Source organism: Haemaphysalis longicornis, unplaced genomic scaffold, assembly GCF_048455015.1.
Source record: "Haemaphysalis longicornis isolate Haplotype H1 unplaced genomic scaffold, Haemaphysalis longicornis Haplotype H1 scaffold_6, whole genome shotgun sequence".
Lineage (NCBI taxonomy): Eukaryota > Metazoa > Arthropoda > Arachnida > Ixodida > Ixodidae > Haemaphysalis > Haemaphysalis longicornis.
This window is the reverse complement of record NW_027526407.1, coordinates 24,755,354-24,777,145: the sequence shown is the minus strand read 5'-3', so window position 1 is coordinate 24,777,145 and position 21,792 is coordinate 24,755,354. Positions and strand designations below refer to the sequence as shown.

Below are 21,792 nucleotides of genomic sequence, written 5' to 3'. Positions count from 1 at the left end.
TCCTGATCCTCCTACTTGCATAGATGACCCGTTGCGGTACTGCCTATCTTTTGGTGCGGTATTCCGCCAATCATGGCAGACACTGGCGGACGGGTAAGTAATAGGGTAGAAGGACACGCCACCCTTCATTTGGAGCGACATAAGACTTCCTTTTCCTTACCCCCAATAAGTCCCATCCTCTGCCACTGCCCGCCTTCTCAGAAAAGACATTAGCGAGGAAAGTATGAGGAAAGTACACATAGGTGGGCAATGCCCCCTACTGCCACACAAGACAGACGACTACGAGGACGACTGAGAGCGGGTGCTGTCTTGTGGCCGCCATTTACATACATTCTGTAAATACGTCCATCGCATCTCTTTGTAAATATACCAGATCCCACCAACCATGGATCGTTTCCTTACTTTTGCCGCTACGTAACATTGTGTACATACATACATACATACATACATACATACATACATACATACATACATACATACATACATACATACATACATACATACATACATACATACGTACATGCATGCATGCATATATTCATTCATTCATACATTCGTTCATACATACATGCATACATACATACACACATTCATACATACATTCATTCATCCATCCATCCATCCATCCATCCATCCATACATACATACATACATACATACATACATACATACATACATACATACATACGTACATGCATACATACATGCATACATACATACGGGCATACATACATTCATTTATACACACATACATACATACGTGCGTACATACACACATTCATTCATACATTCGTTCATACATGCCTACATACATACATTCACACATACATACACTCGTTCATACATACATACATTCATTCATACATAAATAAATACATTCATGCATTCATACATACATACATACATACATACATACATACATACATACAGTCGTTCATACATGCATACATACGTGCGTACGTACATACCTACATACATACATACATACATACATACATACATACATAACAGAGTGGATATATCAAAGTGGATCCCTAGAGAAGGCAAGTGTAGGGGGCGGCAGAAAGTTAGATGGGCAGATGAGATCAAGAAGTTGCGGGGATAAATTGGTCACAGTTGGCACAGGACCGGGGTAATTGGAGAATAATGGGAGAGGCCTTTGCCCTGCAGTGGGCGTAGATAGGCAGGTGGGGACGATGATTATGACACATACATACATACACACATATATACATACCTACATGCATACATACATACACACATACATACATACATACATGCATGCATACATACGTGCGTACGTACATACATACACGCGCCACGTGGAGGAGCCTTTCGTTGTCGTCGTCTTCGTGGCTCCGTCTCATAGCAGACGCACTCGTGACAATACATACATACATACATACATACATACATACATACATACATACATACATACATACATACATACATACATACATGCATACATACATACATACATACATACATACATACATAACAGCAACCTGCCAAGGCCTCTGAATGTTACTTCGGGCCTTTCTTCCTTTCAACTCACAAAACCCACCAGCCCTCACGCCAGCACCGCCGTCTTTTTGCCCATTCTGTTTTAACTTGCCTCAGCCTTCCTCTGAAGGCGAGTAATTTCGTTCCAGCGCGGGTTGACATGGATGAGCCCTCGCCCGAGGCAGCTGCCGCCCTCTACGTGAAAGCGTGGCGGGCACGGCGGGCAAGCGGTTTGTTGCCATGACGACGCCTCGTTGGTGTGCGTGCGTGCCTCGGCTGAGACTCCGAGTCAGCGGCGACCATGAGCAGCGGAACGACGGTGGCAAGGTGAGCCGATTCGTGCGGCTGGGTTGTTTGCCGCTGCGTGCCATGCCCACATGCATGACTGGAAGACAGGGACGTCGATGAGGCGTGGTGAATGTATACTAGAGGCTGTTTCAACGCCGCTTCTTCGCTCGTACGTAACCTCGGTCATATGTATTTTTTTTTTGTCTTTGAAGCTGGAACTTGGTATCCTTGTCAGCTTGATCTACCGGGCCCCCCACATCTATCCTTTCGAAAGTTGAAACAACCTTTGCGCATTCGAGGAGAATTGTGATAACCCATTGTTATCAGTAGGGACTTTGATTTCTACACTAGTAATAAATAGTACAAGGGCAACGCATATTCAATGCAGTCGTCTAATTTTCGCAAAACAATTACAATCCCTACGCGAGTACCAAGTTCGTCAAGTACATTTGAGCATGCATGCTTTGAAAAAGATGGCACGGACTCATTTGCGATGAATAAAATAAAACTCGATGTTGTGATATCCTTTGTTCTCAAAGTACCAGCAAAGAAGCCGCTGTGTCACGTTAAATTAAGTACAGCATGATTACTAATAGGAAGCTACACTACTGCTTAACCATTCTCCGGGAAGCGCAGCGTAGCCTGAGCTCTGGAAGTTATCCAAGATTGCCTCTTTCTATAAACTTTGTTATTGTTCAGATCCATCTAGCTACAGGCCACTCTCCGTCTCCAGCGAGAGCTTGTCTAGCGGCACAATAGATTACTGCACAAATACAGTGTACAGAGCCCACAGTAACACGACTTTCACCCGCCACTCTACTTCAACCACCATGTTCTCTATGACATGCTAGTAAACATTCCTTAGCATAAAAATAATCTAGTTGCACTCACTTACCCCTATTTGCAAAAAAACATCTGTCACTACGGTACATCATAACAGTAATCTCCAAAAAACTACGACAGTGTGGGATCCAGGACGGTACCCCTGACTTATTTCTTCTTTGAGCAATCGCCAGCAAGCTGTAGTTATGAATAATAATTCACCCTTGTTGCACCATACTCCTAAAGGAGCGCCGCAGGGATCCGTACTGCGGCTGCTGCTATTTTAGTTGTACATTATTGACTCTTCGCAAAACTTAACCCAGTGGAAATTTTATTATTTTGTTTCACGCAGAAAATACAGCCACAATAATGACAGCAGTGAGAGATTACCGCTGACACCCGAGTTAAAGATCTGAGAGAAGGTTCAAAATCCTAGAGGTTACTAGAGCGGAAGACAAAAGTTAGAACCGACTAAAAAAATTGGAATGTTTAGCAGATCATGAGTTCACCACGAGTGCTGAAATTCAAAGTCTATTTTCCCCCATAAAAAATAATAAAGATGTTAAAATCTGTACTCATGAATGCCTGCTAAAAGTTCTCAAGCTTCAGACCAGACTAAAGGATCCTTGTGGAAATAAAGTTACTTTCTTCTTCTTCATATAAGTTTCTTGAAGTTATGTTTGCCACCAATTTTTACTGGTGTAATTATGTTATTGCTCCATGTACTAAGGTAGAATCTGCACGCTGCGATGCAAGCTCAACAGTGTTCGGATAGAAATGTACCGTGTATTGTTTACTATACGTTTGTAAACTTCCGTATAAGTTGTATACAATCATGCGGCTGGACATCAAACACGTACCGTGATGATCGAAAAAGGAGCATGATAACTTAATTACCATGACTACTGTCCACCAAGCTGACGATTGTCTACATATATGTAAGTGTATCGTCGTTTAACTCCTCACACGAATTCAAAATGCAACCTTTCTTAGCGATCTAGTTCGAAAATTATTTAGGTGTCTTTTTGCATCTTCACCTCCTACTACTGGAAACTTCACACATAGCAACTTTAACACCTCTGCAAAAGATAACTTCTACTAGAAACAATCTTTTCACTAATGTTAACTCTTGAAACAGTTTACCACCTCAAATAAAGAAGCTAAGGAATTCCGACAGCGAAATTATAAATATCATCTTAATTTATTGTGCCCATTTTTGAAGATCCTTGCATATTTTATGCCACGTATTTTTGTGTAGTGCTATGTATGATGTTACACCACATTGAATATATCCTCGTACACACTCATTGAAGTTTTGTATGGCGTTATTCACCCTTTGCGGCATCCTTTGCCAAGCCATTCCTCATGCGTTATCTATGCATCACTGATTCTATATGCGCGTACTATTTATTTTTTAAACTGTACGTTGCAGCACCCGTTCGCCGTGTTTCCAAGAACCTCTTCAACATCAAGAGCTTCTATATATACGTACCCAGAAGACACGTCTAATAATAACCCCACGTAATCAAATGCACCCTGAACACTGCCTAGAACTTTTGGCCCAGCAAGGCTTTCTGGAAGTACCCGGCTACCGTTCAGTTCGGCATTTAACTAAGGCATGTTGTGCTTAGCCCGTTCCCTTTGGGGAGGTGTCGTGGAGAAAGAGGGAGAGAATAAACTTTATTAAATGAAAGGAGACAGGTGGTCGGTTTCCTCAGTTCAGGACTCTGTTGGAGCATCCAGCCGTCTAAGCCCGGTGGATCAGCCGAAGCTGGTCTTCGACGCACGAGCTGGCCAGTTCTCTCTACTCTCCCACGGCTCAACCGAGGGATTAGAAATCGCGGAAAGTGAGGGGTTGAGCTGCTGGCACGTCCACACCATAAGATACAGAGTACAGGGCGCTTTGCAGAATCGACACTGCGAGTCGCATTGCATAGGCCATGGATGAAGTGCAGCTTGGTCGGATGAAGAAACGTGCTAGTTTGGGTGAGACGCCAGTAGCGCTCCTCTTTCTTGCTGAGAGAGGGGTGTCCCGCGGGGAGCAAAAGCCGGGCTAGCCTGTAGTATTGATGTTAAGGGGATAGTCGTCTCTAGCCAACTCTCTCGCGGAGCTTGGCTGGTTACACCTTGAACAGTCTCATGGGCAAATACATTACCACCGGTAGAAGTGTGAGCCGGTGTCCAGACAATAAATACCCTTTCCTTCGGAGGGTTCTGGCTCGAAATCTTCATAGTGGTGTGTGACATGCATCCCTGGAGGTAGCTCCTACACGCTGACTGAGAATCTGTGATTATTACGCCTGCAGGTGTCTGGCGCCTACAAACTTAGTTTTGCTGACATTGACTTCTAGCTAATCTCTGTCTCTTCGAGACTATAGATGCTACTAGGCACGTGCTTGCAGCATTATGCACTCGTAATCTCTTTCTTTCAGCCGCAAGTTGTGCATCACCCCTTGAATATCAGTTCATCGTCACTTCCTGCTTAGTACTTGATATTAAGGTTAAAGGACCCATTTAATGACAGCTACTATTAGGCGCCACTTATGATTAACTCACCACTTCCCATTAAGAGGCGAGCGTACGGCGGTTTTTGCCACGAACACCTCCTGCCTCGACCAGATTTAGGGGAAATCCCCAAGGTGGAGTAAGTTTTTGTGAAGGAAAGTTTGACATCCACCTAAATGCAGCCATACGGCTACAAAGGAAAGCTATACAGCTTTCTCAGAAACTTCGCAGTTGAAGAAAAATTCGTCCTGGTCCTGACCTCCTGCCTGTGTCAGAGCACGAAAGCGGGGATAACGTGTTCGTGAATCTGGCGCTTTGACATACTTCACCGCATCGCAACTAATTATTTTGTGATGCAGCCTTGCAGGGGCAACTATTCCGAAGTCTCAGGATTCCCACGTCTGGAGTCATCGGAAAGGCGGTGTTTTATGGCAGGGGTGATGTGCACTCCTTCTTAATTTAGCATTGGGTGCAATTCATATAAATTCACCTGTTCTAGACCCATTCCAGATCAAACGCCGCATGTCTAGGTGGAACAGCACCGAAACAAGCTACAGGGAGAAAAGACAGACACGGGCGTTTCCTGTGTCCTGTTTTACGCTGTTCCACCTAGACATGTACCAACTCGCCCAAGTTGGAACTCTCAAACGCCACACATTTCTCGCCTTGAAAGGCAGCAAAATCTATTTTCCGTACTGTGAATCACATCTTCAATTTTTATGAAACTTTGTTTCATAAAAATTGTTTGTGTTATAAAAAAAAAAAAACTTTGTTTAAGAACTCCGCCGTACCAAGCACCCTCTCCTATTAAATAGGGAGGAACGTTTCGAAAAATTTCACATTTTAACGTTAATATTCTTCATATTTCCAAGAACCCTCGACACTGTAATAAACCCAGACTTGAAGAAAAAAGGGTGCCTACAATCGCGAACGTACCGTACATTTGCTTGCTCCTTCTCTGCCCTGTGTGACGCAAGCACGGCCCAATACCCTGTGGATAGACCGTTTGTACACTGATAATACTACCGCATTTGAATCCGTAATCATTGGCGGCAATTCAGTGCAGCCGTATACCTCCTGGTGAACGTTCTCTGCGACCGATAGAAGTCGATTGCTACTCTACGCGAGGGTACTGCTGGACTCTGGTTGAAACGCAGGACACAGCCCTCGTTCCCTTTTGTCCACAGGATATGATGCAATCATCGCGCCAAGAAAACGTTTGCTCGTTGGGGATCCCGACAGCTGCAATTTCGGGGAGTTGCTCTCTCGCTCTGCAAGTAGGCGGTTAATGTATGTTACGAAAAGTTAGGGGTTAAACAATCACTTCCGCATACACACTCTATCAGGCTGCAGTGGTAGAAAACAATTTCTGAAATCAGCAACCCCGTTGTCCGTAAACTTTTTTCTCACTACTGTACGCACGTGCGTGGCTGCTTATCCCCGTTGACATCGACAGCATTGACATGGACTGTTTACGATGATAATGATAATAACGGTCACCCGTGACGTCGTTCTGTACCCATTTAACGTAAACTAAAAGAACTGCGCAAATTGAGATGGCCACACAAAGGAAAGTACACAGGTCGTTTCAATTTGCGCAGTTATTGTTTTACTTTACGTTAAAAATGCACCAATTCGCCCACCAACAAGTCCTTCTTAACTGTACTCATTCATTGTCATCATATGTATTATTCTCTGTCCCCAAATATGAACAATGTACACATTTTCATAGGTTCAGTAGTGGACCCTCGGCTACTCACTAACCCTGCGAGACACTTTAGGACACCCTAACACCTGCAATTATTCTGCAAGCAGTCGAGTCATGCTTCAACATCAAATCACCCCAGTTTCCCATCCACGGTTCATCCCATTTATTTTAAAACGTACGACCGTGCTTTTTTCTCACAACTTTTTTCACAACCCTTGCGTATCTTATGCAATCATGGCAGTGTGAGTGATGGCGGAGCTGGCAGCATCAGCAGCATCGGAGGCGGGACCACCGGCAGCGGCAACAGTGCGTGGCTTCGGGCGCACCACGACCCGTACGCGTCGCTGTACACGCTTCCCGGTGGCCTGTGCACTGCCGACGTGCTGGCCGACGGCGACCAGCGGCTCCTGATCGCGGACCTGCGCAATGGCGGCCGCCTACGGCTCTTCCGGGGAGGCCGGCAGCAACAGCAGGGGGAGCAGGCGCTGGCAGCGCTGCCCTGTGGTATCGCCGCGTTCCGCACGGGTTTGTGACTCTTTTAATGCGTGAGCATTGCTTAGCTCAGTTTGCGAGCTCCCCGTTTGGCGCTCTTTGGCCTAGTAAGCCGAGCGTGCACCAGTATCATCGTCATTGTAAATTTGTCAGTCATCGCCACTAAAACGTTCAATCAGGGTGTCCTGACGGCTCAGTTCCCTGGTGGCCCAACTGCAACAACGTGGTTACTCCGCGACGTTTGCACCAATTGCACTTGCGCCACTAATCGTCATCCTCATAATCATCCGCGAGTTTCACGCGTGACTAAAGAGCGGGACCAGAAGCTGTCCGCAAAATTCCGCCTGGCGGGTAATTCACAAGATGGCGCTGTGCACGTCCTTGGCCTTGAGTTCCCCCACAGCACCTCTACTTAGGCAGTAGTATTAACTCTATGACTTAGGCCGCTGCCTCCTGGGCGATTCACCCCCTGGCGATTGTACTGGTGGAGCAAACTCGCCAGAGGCGCGTAATCTGTACTTGAGGAGGTAACGCTGCAGCAGCAGCAGTAGAGGTAAGGTATATATCATCGTCTGCGTCCTCATCGGCCAGTGGAACGTCGGAAAACACTGTATTCGTCGAAGAAAACGGTATCGTAACTCGTAAAAGGGGGGATTTGCAAAACTAAGCGCAACCAACTCTTACTGAAAATGCTGCGTATAAATTATAACTCAGTTAAAGGTCGAAATAGGGCCGGTTTGTTGCCTTGCGTGCTTTGAGATATCACACACTCGACGACACTAAACTCAGCTGCGTAAAACTCAGCGACACTAAACTCAAGGAGAAATTAGGCTCCCGTTTTCTCACAACACATGGGAAAGCTTAGGTGCCCCGCAGTTTTTTTTTAATCGCGAGAAAGGCTTTTTTACCTATGTGTTTCTGTGGATAATGGTGAATAACCAATATGTTCAAAAGCCACAAACTTGTCTAAATGTTGATCTTTTTGTCATTGAATAGGGTGCAGCATGCCCGGCTTAAATAAAATTTGCGGGAGTATTTACGTACTCCACGGTGCATCGTTATCACCATCGTAATCATGAGCTGCCAATTCCCAGTGGGAAGTGGGAACTTGATTTTACCCCTCATTAAAGACCGCTGTGTTTTGGGAGTGTGTGTGCGCCCTGTTAACATGTGTGTGTATTAGTACATCCTTCACTCATCATCATCTGTACCTGCTCCTCCAAAGGAAGGGTTGAACCCCGAATTTTCGCCAATACGTGACCCCCCCCCCCCCCCCCCCCTCGGCTTTTGTATCGGTGACTGTCATTTCGGCCCCGTGCAGAGAGCGCTCCTGCCGGCCATCCCCCGGCCCTGGCCGTCGCGGCGGGCTCGTGCCTGTACGTGTACCGCAACTTGCGGCCCTTCTACAAGTTTAGCCTGCCGTCCACGGTGGTCGACGAGTCCGAAATCGAAGCCTGGGCCAGACAACAGGTGCGAGACCGCCAGGCACCTATAGCTCTCGCACACACGCACCCATGTCTTTGCGATACGGTGTACAGTTTGAGCAGCTATATGGGTCCTGGCCACGGCGGAAGAATAAACTGTCCTGGCGTATGGTAGGTAGTATATGACCGACAATAGAAGCCACTTAACTTGTACTGCGCATTTGCAAGGGCACCGACTACATATATTTGAAAACGCAAAATTTCTGGTCTGCTGTAACTTGCATGGCCGATTTGAGCGCTACAAAGAACAAGTGAGAGACGCTGTCGAGAATGCACGTAACGAGATGTCACTGGACAAGTGGTCCCTGCGTTTTGTTGATGTTTATGTTGCGCTCCTGTTATTAGTAAAAAATTAACCGACTAAACCAGAATTGCCGTCTGGCGCGGCACCTTGCCTCGCAACGACCCCAACCAGAAGTTGCGCTTTTGGTATAGGGACCGGGCGGCCGTTGTATGGCACCACTGTCGCTTCAGCCAACAGCGCCGCCCGTGGTGAACCGGTCGTCAATGGAATGCCGGTGGCGGTCAACGCAGCGTAGTTGTGCATGGTTGTCTGTCGTTCTGCTGCGGTGCGGTTTGCAAAGCGTAGATAACCACAAGGACTTTCTTCAGGTCGGTAAATCCGGAAAGTAGAGGCGACCTTTACGAGGCATGTCGCGTGTGTGATTTACGCCCATACTCAGTAATTACAGATAGCAGACGACGCCCAATGCGCCAAGCTGGAAGTCAAGCTGGAAGTGGAAGTCCCTTCGGTCATGCAAATTTTTCATGCCTGCGCCTGCCTGCACTTTGCCGTATCGAGGAATATACAACAGCTAAATGCTCCTACAAAGCCGGTGTGTGCAGCCGATTCAGGAATGCTGCGGCGCTGGCTTTTGGCAGTTGATGACGAAACGGCGCCGTGCACAAGCGAAACACGAAGTCGGGGTGCCTTGTAAGATTTACCCCAAAACAAATTGTGATAGACGATGCTCCGTAACTTCGTTAACTACAGTGAACACGTGTTTAATTTCACAGAAATACGTTTACTACAGCCAATGGGGATCGTTTACAGAATAAATACCGCACGACAGTAGAACATCATTGCTTGTCGTGGAAAAACATGACTTAAAATTGTTGCTGGCTAGTTGGGTAATGGTTTTTCAAAAACAATATCTGCGTGGCTAAAGGACAAGAGAAAGGAGAAAGCCAAAAACCGGCCCTCAATTTCACAACTGAATGCTGCGGTAGTTTTACAAGCTGCCACGTACGCTTGAAAAATCATGCATTCCTCCGTCTAACGACGACGATGGTTTATCGCAAAGCTTTCTCGTGTGGATTTCCTTGGTTGCGTTCTGGATTTAAAATTTGACTAGTTGAGCTCTGAATTTGACCAGCACGGAGTTTGGTCTTTTGATCACAGCTTCTTTGACGTTGACCCTTTCCGATTGTATTTCGCACGAAGAAAGCTTCGCGTTCAACCATCGTCGTCGTTAGGCGGAGGGCTGGATGATTTTGCTGTATAATTTTGCACTTCCATACACCCCTCTCCAACTCCTACCTGCTTCCAGCGTGTCGGAAATGCGTCTGTGCTGGAGGCCTCGGGCTGATGCACACCTATTTGAGGCAGCTAGTCGAGCGCTTTTCGTTTCTTCACAAGGCATTACACGATTTTTTTAGGTACTCAGCCAAGAATACTTAAGTAATAAAAAACATTATTACACCACCACGTTAACACTACCACTTTAAATTATCGTTGGCAGCCTTTATTCCACGCAGGTTTGTAGCTTGGGCTGTTGGGTGGTTGAATTACTTTGACTCTAGATAAAATGACCACTACAAACGTGGGAGTTCCGCTTCAGCTCTCAGGCTGCCATGCTGTCACTCAATAAAACCGAAGGCACAAAGCTCACGGTTAAATAAAGAAAGTGTGAACTGTCATGACGTTTCCACGGCCACACGGTAATCGATATCGTACGTCAGTGCCTTTCTCTTCAAAGCAAACGTATCGAGGTATCCCACCGTTAATTTTGGCGTGGAAACCGTAGTCACTGAAACCAGTGAAGATAATTAAAAGTGGTAGAAATGAATACTAAGAATAATAGCTTTATTCCTACTCAGATAGCGCAGAGCCAGGCGCATTGCGCTGCAAAAATCGCTCATATCAGTGTAGCCCGTTCCCAACCTTAGAATCGTCCAGTAAATTTACGTAGCCGTTAGTGCATTTAAGAGGTAATGAATACTAATAATTGTCGTTTTATTCGTACTCAGGTGAGGTGGAGCCAAGCGTAGATCGCTGCAAAAAGCGCTGATGTCATTGTAGCCCATACTTATCTTTAGAAGCGTCCGACAAGATTACGCAGCCGTTACTGCATCTAAGAACCCAACACATCTGTCTAGACTTCGTTTCACCGCACTTAGCCGCTCACAACAGCACCAAAACATCCAAAGCACTGAAGCAAACACCGCAAATACAACGGAAGGCTGCGCAGTTCAATGCACCGGCTCATTCCAGTAACGAGGGGAGTAACGAGGGGAGTGCCGTGTGGTGGCGCCACCCGTCCAGCTAAAGCTGTACTGTGGGGTCCAGAAGAGGTCTGCGGAACGTAAGAATTGTTTCATTATCGATATGCTACACACTGAATGGACCATAATGGACAGGCTTAAAATCTTTTAAAAGTACAAAAAAAAACAGGTGCAGAACATAAGAATCGGGTCATTATCGATGGACCATGATGGGCATACTTAAAAAAATTTAGAAGTGCAAAAAAATCAGGATACATTTTGCTAGGAAATGCTCGTGGAGACCGCGAAGAAAATATGCAACTTTCGGTTCATTTGAACGAACTAACCTTTGGTAACTTTACACAACTTCATTCCGGCTTCGATTGATGTTGTTTTTAGTACAAAATAAAACATATTAAAAACTTCGAAATATATCTCTACAAACTGTTAGCAGTGAGTTTCAAGGGAAATACTACAAAAACAGCTAGTTGTCGGCGTGTTACACCCCTGTCACACGGGCACTTTCAATCGCGATTGAGTCGATCTGGATCGAACTCAATCCGGATGGGGCGGCTGCTACACGGCAGTTTCAATCGCGATCGAGCTCGATCCCGCTCGAACTCGATCCTGGTTTCTCAAGCGCGATCGAGGCTCCCAAGCGCGATCGAACGAAAGCGGCGATACTCTCGTCCCCGCTCAGTAATGGCACAGAAGGTGACAAATTCAACTAACGCCACAAATTGTGTCAAATAACTTGACCCAAATAAGCGTGGGGTAACACACATACACTCTAATCCGGGTAACCCATAATGTAACTTCTAAACGGAAGTAACCTATAAAATAAAGGTTACAATGGATTCATTTTGATGTTTTCTTTATCCCAGTTTGTTCTAAGGTTTACAAGCGTGAGGTTAAAAGCGATTTAGAGGTTACAATAATGATTTATAGGTTACAACAACAAAATCTGACATGTAACCTCTACGTTGTAACCTATAAAACGCCCTGTAACCTCTAAGAGATGCTCGTCGCGCCTTCTCTCCCGGTGGCCGTTGATTTCTCCGTTGCATGACGGGATATAGAGAAATGGCGGCGCCGGCAGGCCCGGTGGCCGCGTTTTGGCGCCACTCGAGCCTTTTAACCGCTGTGATACCCCTACGATGAAGCGAGGATTGCTGTAACAAGACCTATTTGTCGGCGTGAGTCGCGGAGGCTGCGGCGAGCCCATTTGTGACTGGCAGCGCTTCACGGCCCGTTCTTCTACGACCAGCATCAAGTTCGCATGTTGGACCAGTGCCCCGGCGCCAGTGAAAGCGAACTCGGTGAGTATATTCCCGTGACGGTTTCGGTGTTTTCATTGGATGTATCTTTTCGCTGGGGGCTTTTCAATTTGAAATTGCAGCATTCGAGAGGGATTTTCGTTACCTGACTGGTTGCTTCGCTGGACGTTTTCTGTTGTCCGCGACGGCAATTGAATGAAATCACGGGCTTGCGTTCGTTGCGTCAGACTAGAGCGGACGATCGGGAAAGCAGATAACGGCGCCCGTGACCTGCTTTCTGCTCTGTTTGCGCGCCTTCGTCATGTGTTGAGCGTTTTGTTTACGCTGTTCGCTGCATCGGGCGCACTTGACGAGTTATTGGACCATGTAATTGCCAGGTAGCTCTGTTTGAATAATTGAATTTTTTCCTATTAAAGTCTTATATTATCGCGCTATTCTCTGGGTATTATCATTTTGTTTCAGTCGTCGGAAAATGTTCATTTTTCTCGCTGCATATATTCGGAATGGTGTTCATTTTATTGGTCGTGTAGTAATATATCCGGATAAACACAAGGTGTGTGCTGTAGAAAAGTAGTCCACTAATGCTGCCCGAAATTTCTAAACTCACTTTTGTCCAGCACAAGCCTCTTTTTTGTGGAAGTTTGCCTTACGGCACAATAAAAAGTTTTCGTATTTACAACACTCCTCATTTTTTTTTTCATTATTTTCCTTGAGTGGGTAAATTTGGTGTTAGTCATTTGAGACAGCGGGCCATTTCCACCATGTTAAGTGGTTTATTATTCTCATTCGCACAAATCAGTCGTTTATTTATTCGCGTGGTATTGCAGGGCAAATGATTGTCTCGCATGATCCTAGTGTAGTGCAGTTAAGCGACTTTACAGAATGGTGGTATGTATGAGCCAGCATGCAAGCTGCCTGATTGTTGTTTTTTGATGATACAGAAATTGTGACGAATTACACAGAGACAGGTGCAGGTGTAAAAATGGGTTCTGCACCCTCATCAGATCCTGGCTGTTCAAAAAGTGTGGTTGCATCTGGCTACCTATGCTATGACTTATCAGCACTACTGTTTTTTCTTGCAGGCAGTGTTCCTTGAGCTGACAACCAGGACTCCCCTGCGTATGACACAAGTTGAAATGAAGTCTGATTTCAGCGGAAACAACGGTATGAAATGCAATAACTAAAACACATTCATTCAAATATTCTTTGTAAAGATGGCACCCAGGCCTGCACAGACAAAAGTATGATTCACTTGTAAAAATGCGAGGCCTTTCTTCAAGTGCTATGATGTTATATTTCGTATCTTATTTTGCCTCATGTTTAGTGACTCTTTCTATCAGTTCGTTACTACATGAACGTTATGAATTCACATAACGATTTCCTCAGCATGGAGCTTTGTAGTTTTTCAGCAACTCTAGCTATTCTATAGGATGCGTGGTTTTGCAGAGCCAACAAGAACAACTCTTTTTCTAAAATAGCTCTGTAAGAAATCTCCAGTTGTTAGTGAGTGCTTGGGCTGTGTTCTTTTCTTCGTCTTGTCAAGTTTGAGGTGTTCTTTCATTATGAATGTATACCAACTGCCCAGCTCTAAAGCCTATTACATTTTAACCCAAATAACCCTTCGAGTCATTACAGGTACAGACCTCCTGGGAATGCCACTTGAAGATCGGTGCAAGTTCTAGATGTATCCTCTCCCACAACACATCTGGACGAAGAAAAAATGTAAGTTGGCGATTCCTTTTTATTGATAGCCGAGGAAGAAACCACCGATAAGAACACTTTACTTAAATGAAAAACGTTTCGGCTTCCACGTGGGATCCTTGTTCAAAATGAAACTGCCAGTACAAGGGGGGGGGGTAGGGTGTTAGGGGGAGGAGGATGTTTAAGTACAGCCAAAAATGTGACGCAGGTGGCGTCAGCATCGTGAAAGCACGTTTCCTGGGTTTAGTGCGACGTTCGCTCTGTTGCGTGTACGAGTGATTCCACATGAAGGCGCGGAAACGTTTTTGTTTTCTCTTTTGCAAATGTATGTCAGTTTATCTCGTAGCCCAAAGTTTCTGCCTGTTCTGGGTGAGCATGCAGAAACATTTCGCGAGATAAACTGGAACACGGCACGATTAAAATTCGGGAAGGTTGGCCGGTATGGCTATAGTGGCTTCACGTTGTTCTGAACAATGCGGCCAAATTACTCTGTGTAACGATTACTGAAATGATGTGAAATTATTAGGAAAGGCCGTAAATCACTCCTCTGGTGTGGCCTTTCATTTCATTCTCTGGTCTCCGTCTTCATTTCCGTGCAATATATTTTTCGTACTTCACATGCCTGTGGTTTGGTGTGAGGGGCTTATGGTTGCACTGGATTTTGTTCTTTTTCTGAAATTTTCTGTAGATGGCTCTTCAAGGTGGGGAAATCCAAGTGACGGCCCCTCACATATATACCTCCATCTGCGGCAGCAGGGAACAAGCAGGGAAATCTTCAACGTGTCCTGATTTTGTGCCTGCTTGTGTACTACGTAAATTGCGAAGCTTATCTCTGAATTTTTCCAAGCGCCTTTTTTCATGCAGGAAACTATAGATACCATTTAAAGTTTGTCCAAAAGACAGATTGCAATCGCCCTAGAAACTTTTAGTGCTGCATAAAAAACGATAACTTTGCGTGGGAATCACAACTCAGGTGGAACTGTAAAGAGGAACCTAAGAGGGAAGTGTAAAGATGGATTCGTAAAGACGAGTGAATTCCAAGTGTAATATTAGACTGGGTGAAACGGAGAATGTAGGGATCATAGCCATAAGCACTGCTTTGTATGAAAAAGTGAATTTGTAATAAATGTTCTTTCTACTTTCCCACATTCTGCGTTTTTTCTGTGGGGAACCACGACAACAACGCTGTGCTGGGAAGTGCACCCCTGAGAACCATCTTATAAATGTAGCTCAAACTCGAATTCGTCTGAAATTGTTCAATGGCAGTATCCAAACAATTCGGAATGCTTTGCATACATCCGTGCAAATATTGAGGTAAAGAATTTGTATTTTGGCCATGTTTGTGAAGCTGTTCACGCAACATTTATTAAAAAGGTTTAATAAGGATATATGAATAAACCGATTTTTACCTGGAAGTCTAAAGCAATATAGGAAACACCAATTCGCCCAGGAATCCGCACTCGTCTAATACTCATTAAGGAACGATAATAACGTTGGGGTGGTTCGCAGTTTTGCTTTTTAATAAATAGTCCACAGGTGTTTCATAATAATAAATGTGAATGTTCAAAACTACCGATGCCAAACCTCTGGAAATGTGCTCCTGTTAAATGCGCAAATATGTGTGCATGTACTGCAATTCTCTTTTGATAATCATGGCCTTGGTTGTCAGACAATAATTTTTGGATTAAGGCTATGTTATCATAACTTTGGCTTCCTTTTGAAGTATGCTATCAAGTGCATGTTTCCACTCAAGCTTGGTTTCACTAAAGCCTAATGTTGTTTAACTAAAGCTCAATTTAGCAAAAGACCTATCATGCCTGTTTGATACTGGTTTCTTAAACGGCACAAAGCTGATGCAAACATCAAATTTAGTTATGCCTGTTTATAAGACTTAAGCGTTGCCAATACTCACGAAGATTTTTGGGTGACAACCTGGGTAACAATTATCGAACAGGTAATGCAATGCATATATATTAAGAGAACATTTTCAAGCTTTTTGGCACTGCTGTTTTAGGAATTATAAAAGTAACTTCTCTTTTAGCCCCAGCCGTGTGGCCGGCAGTTTATTCAAGGGACGAAGAAAAGACACCCGACGCAAAAGTTTACACGGCGCAATGGACAGCATGGTCGCACATATCTTCCACTAACGCAATGTTTGTTCACCACGCGAGAAAGGCGCCTCGCGGTGTCGCCACAGCGGCGCCGGCGAAAGCGCGCCTGGCGCGCAACATCACACCTTCCAATTTGTGTGACCTTGGACGGTGGTAGATGTAACTTATATAAAGGTATACATGCTGAAAGCTGCAAAGTAACCCATAACTGCGTAACCCTTACGTGTATACGTATATAAAGGTTACGAATATATAGGTTACATTTGTACCTTATAAATTATAGGTTACAAAAATTCGAAAATGTATACCTCTATTAAGGGTTACCCAGCTTAGAGTGTAGTTACGTACACCTACGACCGCGCGAAGTTACCAGACGCCGGCCGATGATGATGATGATGATGATGATGATGATGATGTTTAGTGGCTTCCCCTTTGTAACGGGGTGGCGTTGCACATCGGCCTTCGTCGCAACGCCGCTGTACAATCACCTCACCAAAAATTACAAACAAAATAAATAAAAAATAATAATATCAAAATAAAAAGAAAATACTTTTACGAAATTTTTGTGGTAGTCTGACTTCTTTGTTCACATGTCTTCCCAGATTGTTCTCTGCTCTTTTCCCACCAACATTCTAACCTTCTTTTACTAACCTCTACTGCTGTCCAATTAACTTTTCCGCTAACCTTAAAGCCAAGGGCCTCCGGAAGCTGGATGGCTCCATCACTGAGGACTGGACGGCCGCAAATACATTGTTAGCGCCCTCTGGCGTACACAAGTGCAACCGGTGCGACTTCTCGATCGCGATTGAAACGGGCCGTGTAGCAGCAGCAGTGCGTCGAGTGCGCTCGAAAACTCGATCGCGATTCACTTCAATCGCGGTTGAAAGTGCCCGTGTGACAGGGGTATTAACTGCGTGGTAGTATTCAACTGGTATGCGATCAAGCAGAACTAAAGGCGCACCATTACACTCGCGGGCACATTCATGTTTCTTTACGGTGTACTCTGTAAACAGCCACCAATCACGCGAACAGGATTCTGTGACGTCCTAGGGTCAAGGCAAGAAAGTATTTGGTGAGTTACCACTACATTGCAGGTGCTCTATATTATCTAATCAGTTGTTTGCATTGCCATCACTGTTATTGGCACAAAGCCGCCATTTTACGGCCCACCTTGCATTTTTTATTAATTTTTTTTAATCAGTAATGAACCATCGTGCAGCCCGCGGTATCAGCACGCGTAGAAAATGTGTGCGTTTTAAAAGAGGTCAAGTCCTGTAAAAAAGTCAAAGCTTGTTAATTATGTTGCACAAAGCTGGTGCGGCATTACTTGGCGTAGATCAGCCCAGCAGAACAAATCATATGAAAGCACACTTACAATAAAAGCTTTCGTTAGTACTGTAACTCACCCTATCTTAACAGAGCATAATAAAAACACGGTATAGATGCATATTTTATTCTCAACAGCTTCTTAACTAGTAACACTACTTTTCTTTACACGTAATTATTGATACCCATGTTGGGCCACAGACATACAAGAAAACCGACACAAACTCATGTGCCCCAAACTAATTTTTCCAAAGGTGAAGAAAACATACCAATTGATCATGTAGGAGCATAATTATTTTGAAGGTAATTGCAGGGGACAATTCTGTATAATTATCACCTCTGCAAGACGTCTAGAATCGAAAAATAAAAAAAAAACAGTTGTTTTTATTTACATCAGCCAGCTCATTAAATACATGATAACATATACAACACGTCAACTATTGAACATTGATAACTACTTACCGGCACAACATCCGGCTTCCACATGATAAAGTGGCCTGCTGAGGTGACTAAACAAAGTAATGAACAAGCTATTCAGCCAATATTAAGGGAGCTCATGAAATCGTACAGGGTGTTTTTATGCTTTTTAAATGCGAATTGCCAACCCCTACTTATTACTTTTACTCCAGCATCCAAGAGCATATTCTATGGCGACAGCACTGATATCCTAACTGGGCCGATTTCGCGGATGTAGAAACTCAAACCCTTGGTGAAGCCTTCCGCATCTTCCCATTTGTGAGTGCAAATGTTGATGTTCGTTAGAGGGAGGGGCGACGCGGGTGCGAGACGGCTCAACATTACGTTAAGTGCAGAACACTTTAGGGGCCCGGCTTGTCGTAGATCGTCCGCGTTCACGCTACCTATAGCCACCGCAGTCACACGGAACCACGGTCCTAAACAGAGTCACGCGGGATCACGCACCCAAACAGAGGCTTCAAAAAGGTACCCGCTTGAAAGGATAACTTTATGACCAAAAAATCCTGGTATCAATGATACAGCGTAACAACCAGAAACAATTAAACAAGTGCAGCGCCTGTTGCTACAAAACTAACAGAGCCCGAAGGCTGCCAGTTACAGACACTCACAGAAACACACAAACAGCTTTAAGTTGATTGTAGACAAAAGATTTAGAGATGCTTAAAACCAAACACACAATTTAGAGTTGCTTACAACCAAAATATTAACATGCGAGGGAAACAAGGATACAAAAAAATTGGCCGCGTATCTGCTCCTTTCGTTGCAAATGTCGTCAAAAGACGATAGTCTTTATCGACTTTTGCCAAGTAAATGCCTCCCTTCGCTTTCCCGCTCACCTCTCATGTTGTTCCTCTTGCGTCGCGCTCCTCCCAAGGTAAAGACGCCAAAGGTTTACTTAAATCATTTTAAATTTCCCGCGTTCCACTGCTCCAAACCGGGTGTCTCGATGCCAACGCTGCCGTACGGCGAAGACACGCGTGAATCGAGGCGCCCTACTTCAACGTTTATAGAACCGCGTTTCCCTACTCCACGTGCGTTGCAAGCAGAACGTGGAACCTATCTAGTGGGACCTTTCGTAACTGTTGCCGGTTGATTTCTTAAAATGGCGCCAGAAGCTATAGTGGCGCGGGCGACAGCAGGCGACGACGGAGTGAATATTTTTTCTGGAGTTGATGAAGTATTTAATTTCGCAAAAGTCAAGCATGTATGATTGTTTATAAAGGAACACTGCAAATATCACTTCTGTATTAATTTGTCTTATATTTGCGTAATGTCTTTTTTCTTCTTCAACAATGTTGACAAGTATGAACATTACACCGGAAGTAGACGGGTACATTTCGCTGTGACTATATAAGACTATTGCGCAGGCATTGTTTTACTTTGGCCGGGTGGCTGATTCGAGCCACAGACAGACAGACGGACAGACAGACATACAGACAGACCAAAATTTCTGGGTTTAAGTAGCCCAAGAAAGACTATCGTCTTTAAAACATTCGCTTCAAGAAAAGACACCCGCTTGTCCCTCGATTCAGCATTCTGGCCAAGAGTTCAGAGGATACTTGATCAAGGAGTTTATACAAGCGGAACCGTTCGAAACTCCTGGAACCACTGGCACTGGTCATACATGTCCCCATTATTTAGCGCTAAGAAAACTGCAGGTAAATTTGGGGCAAAACATATGAAATTAACCAGTAGTCCCCGCGTCCGTATAGTTAGGAACGCTCGTGGGTTGTTTTTTTAAGACAGTAAGCTAAAAAAGTGGCCTGAAAGCAAGCAAAAAAAATTACACCATCTTCCCGTAGAGGAACCTGAGTATAATGCGAAGGCGCCATGGGGTCGACTGAAGTTCCCATTAGTTTTCAGTTAGTCGTTTCCGGTGGCGTTCAGCTTCGCGTGCCTTCGTTGTATCAGTAGCTTCTTGACGTAGTTTGAATGAGTGAAGGACATAAGGCGCCTTCGTAGCACATGCTCCCGTCTCGGTTTGTAGCGCAGTGGGAAGAGCGCAACGTACCTCCCGTTGCGGCCAGAGAGTCGTGTGATCGAAACCGGGCGCCGCCTAACTATTTCTTTTTATAGTGGACTGCGCTGACGTCAACCCAAACGCTGACGGGGCTGAAGAGACGCGCATGCGCAGTAGAGTGCGGACGGCGGAAAAAAACGACAACAACGAGGGAGGGAGGGACACAGCCCCGAGCCTGAGATGCTTCGCATCTAAAATAAGAACTCCCGCGCGTGGTATTCCAGGCAGAACAAGATACAAACGGTAAAAAAAAAGATGCGAGTTGTCCCAGGAGAAAGCGCGCGAACACTGCGAAAGCGGGAAAATTGAATTGCATTGAACAAACCTCTGTTCAATCCACTGTTCAAGATAAGAGTGAGACAGAGAGGGGAAGAGCGGGAGGGTGGTTTCCCCGCTACAAAGGGGAACCAATAGCAATCATCAATCATCATAATCATTATCAGAGCGAAGAACGGCGCCGCAGCCCGTATGGGGAGTCACTGCTCTGCACTTCCGACCGTTTTCACGTTGAGTGGAACTGTTTTAATTTTTTTTCATTTACATACAATCTGCCCCAGTTTCTGAGACATATCAGAAGTGAGAACAGATGTTCAGCCCCAAGAAGCAAGTATACAATTAATTAAACAAAACAAATGGTAGTACACAGCTCTTTTTCAAATTGCTAAGCGCTGAGTTTGCGCAGACACCCGTCAAGTTCATTCCATAAATCCACTGTCCGGACCCACCGCGCATAGAGTTTTATACAATATTGTAAGAAACTCTATGCCACCACGGTGGCTCACTGGTTAAGGTTTTGTGCTGATGAGCCCAAAAACGCGGGTTCGATTCCCGTCCGCGGCGCCGCTTTTCTGATGGAAACTAAAAGCGAAAACGCCCGTGTGTCGAGATTTCGGCGCACGTTAAAGATCCCCAGGTGGTCGAAATTAATCTGGAACCGTCCACTACGGCGCGCCTCATCGCCTCGCGTTAAACCTCATAATCAGTGAAATACACCGTCCATTGAAAAAAGAAAGCTTAAACAATTCAGAATCGACCTGAATGACACAGTATTCAAGGAATCAGATCGTTGAGTACAGCGTGCAGAAGAGTCAACAAAAGAAATGGGTGCCAGAACACCCGAACCTGTGTGAACTGTCTTATGCAGGAGGATGACACGGTCAGAAGTGCGCTAATGTTGGAGAGACTGCAAAGATGAAACATGCGCAGGCGAAGTGGGCGAGAATTGCCAGTCGTAACGATAAAAAATGAACCTGATTGTTTTTTTTTTCTTTGCATAAATTCCAACTTAACTATGCCGTGTTTGTGGTGAGGTGACCAAACAACCAATCCATATCCAAGTATTGGCCTTGCGTAATGCTCTGTACTCAATGCTGCAACTAAAACACTGCACCCTGCCCAGCATGCGTACAAAACTGCCAGCGCAATGAACGCCTTGCGTCTGTCGCTTGCCTTTTTCAGGAACAAGTCGACCCTGACGCACTTAAAAAAGACCTCGAGGCCCTGCGGTAAGTTTCAATGACTTGGCGGTGCTTTCGACGTTACCTTGCATTATGGAGACATAAGGTTAAATTTCGGCTTGTACAAGGCAGATTTA

The 21,792-nt window shown here is 45.0% G+C and overlaps 1 protein-coding gene and 1 long non-coding RNA gene across 3 annotated transcripts in view; both read left to right on the top strand.

The window, feature by feature from the left end:
• The first annotated feature begins 1,791 nt into the window (after positions 1-1,791).
• The window catches only part of LOC144142327 (BBSome complex member BBS1-like), a 33,939-nt gene continuing 13,938 nt past the window's right edge, over positions 1,792-21,792 (top strand). The window contains exons 1-4 of the mRNA XM_077673748.1: positions 1,792-1,830; positions 7,068-7,351; positions 8,640-8,788; positions 21,657-21,703. Of these exons, the coding sequence (XP_077529874.1) occupies positions 1,805-1,830; positions 7,068-7,351; positions 8,640-8,788; positions 21,657-21,703 (506 nt within the window). The 5' untranslated portion in view covers positions 1,792-1,804. The remainder of the gene's footprint in view (positions 1,831-7,067; positions 7,352-8,639; positions 8,789-21,656; positions 21,704-21,792) is intronic.
• Positions 12,383-15,405, top strand: LOC144142329 (uncharacterized). 2 transcript variants are annotated; one of them, XR_013316943.1, is made up of 4 exons: positions 12,383-12,605; positions 13,646-13,727; positions 14,199-14,285; positions 14,953-15,405. It is a non-coding gene; the product is annotated as an uncharacterized LOC144142329 (long non-coding RNA). The 2 variants fall into 2 exon arrangements; XR_013316942.1 differs by lacking the exon at positions 12,383-12,605 and adding an exon at positions 12,828-12,940 and having other exon boundaries at positions 14,953-15,403.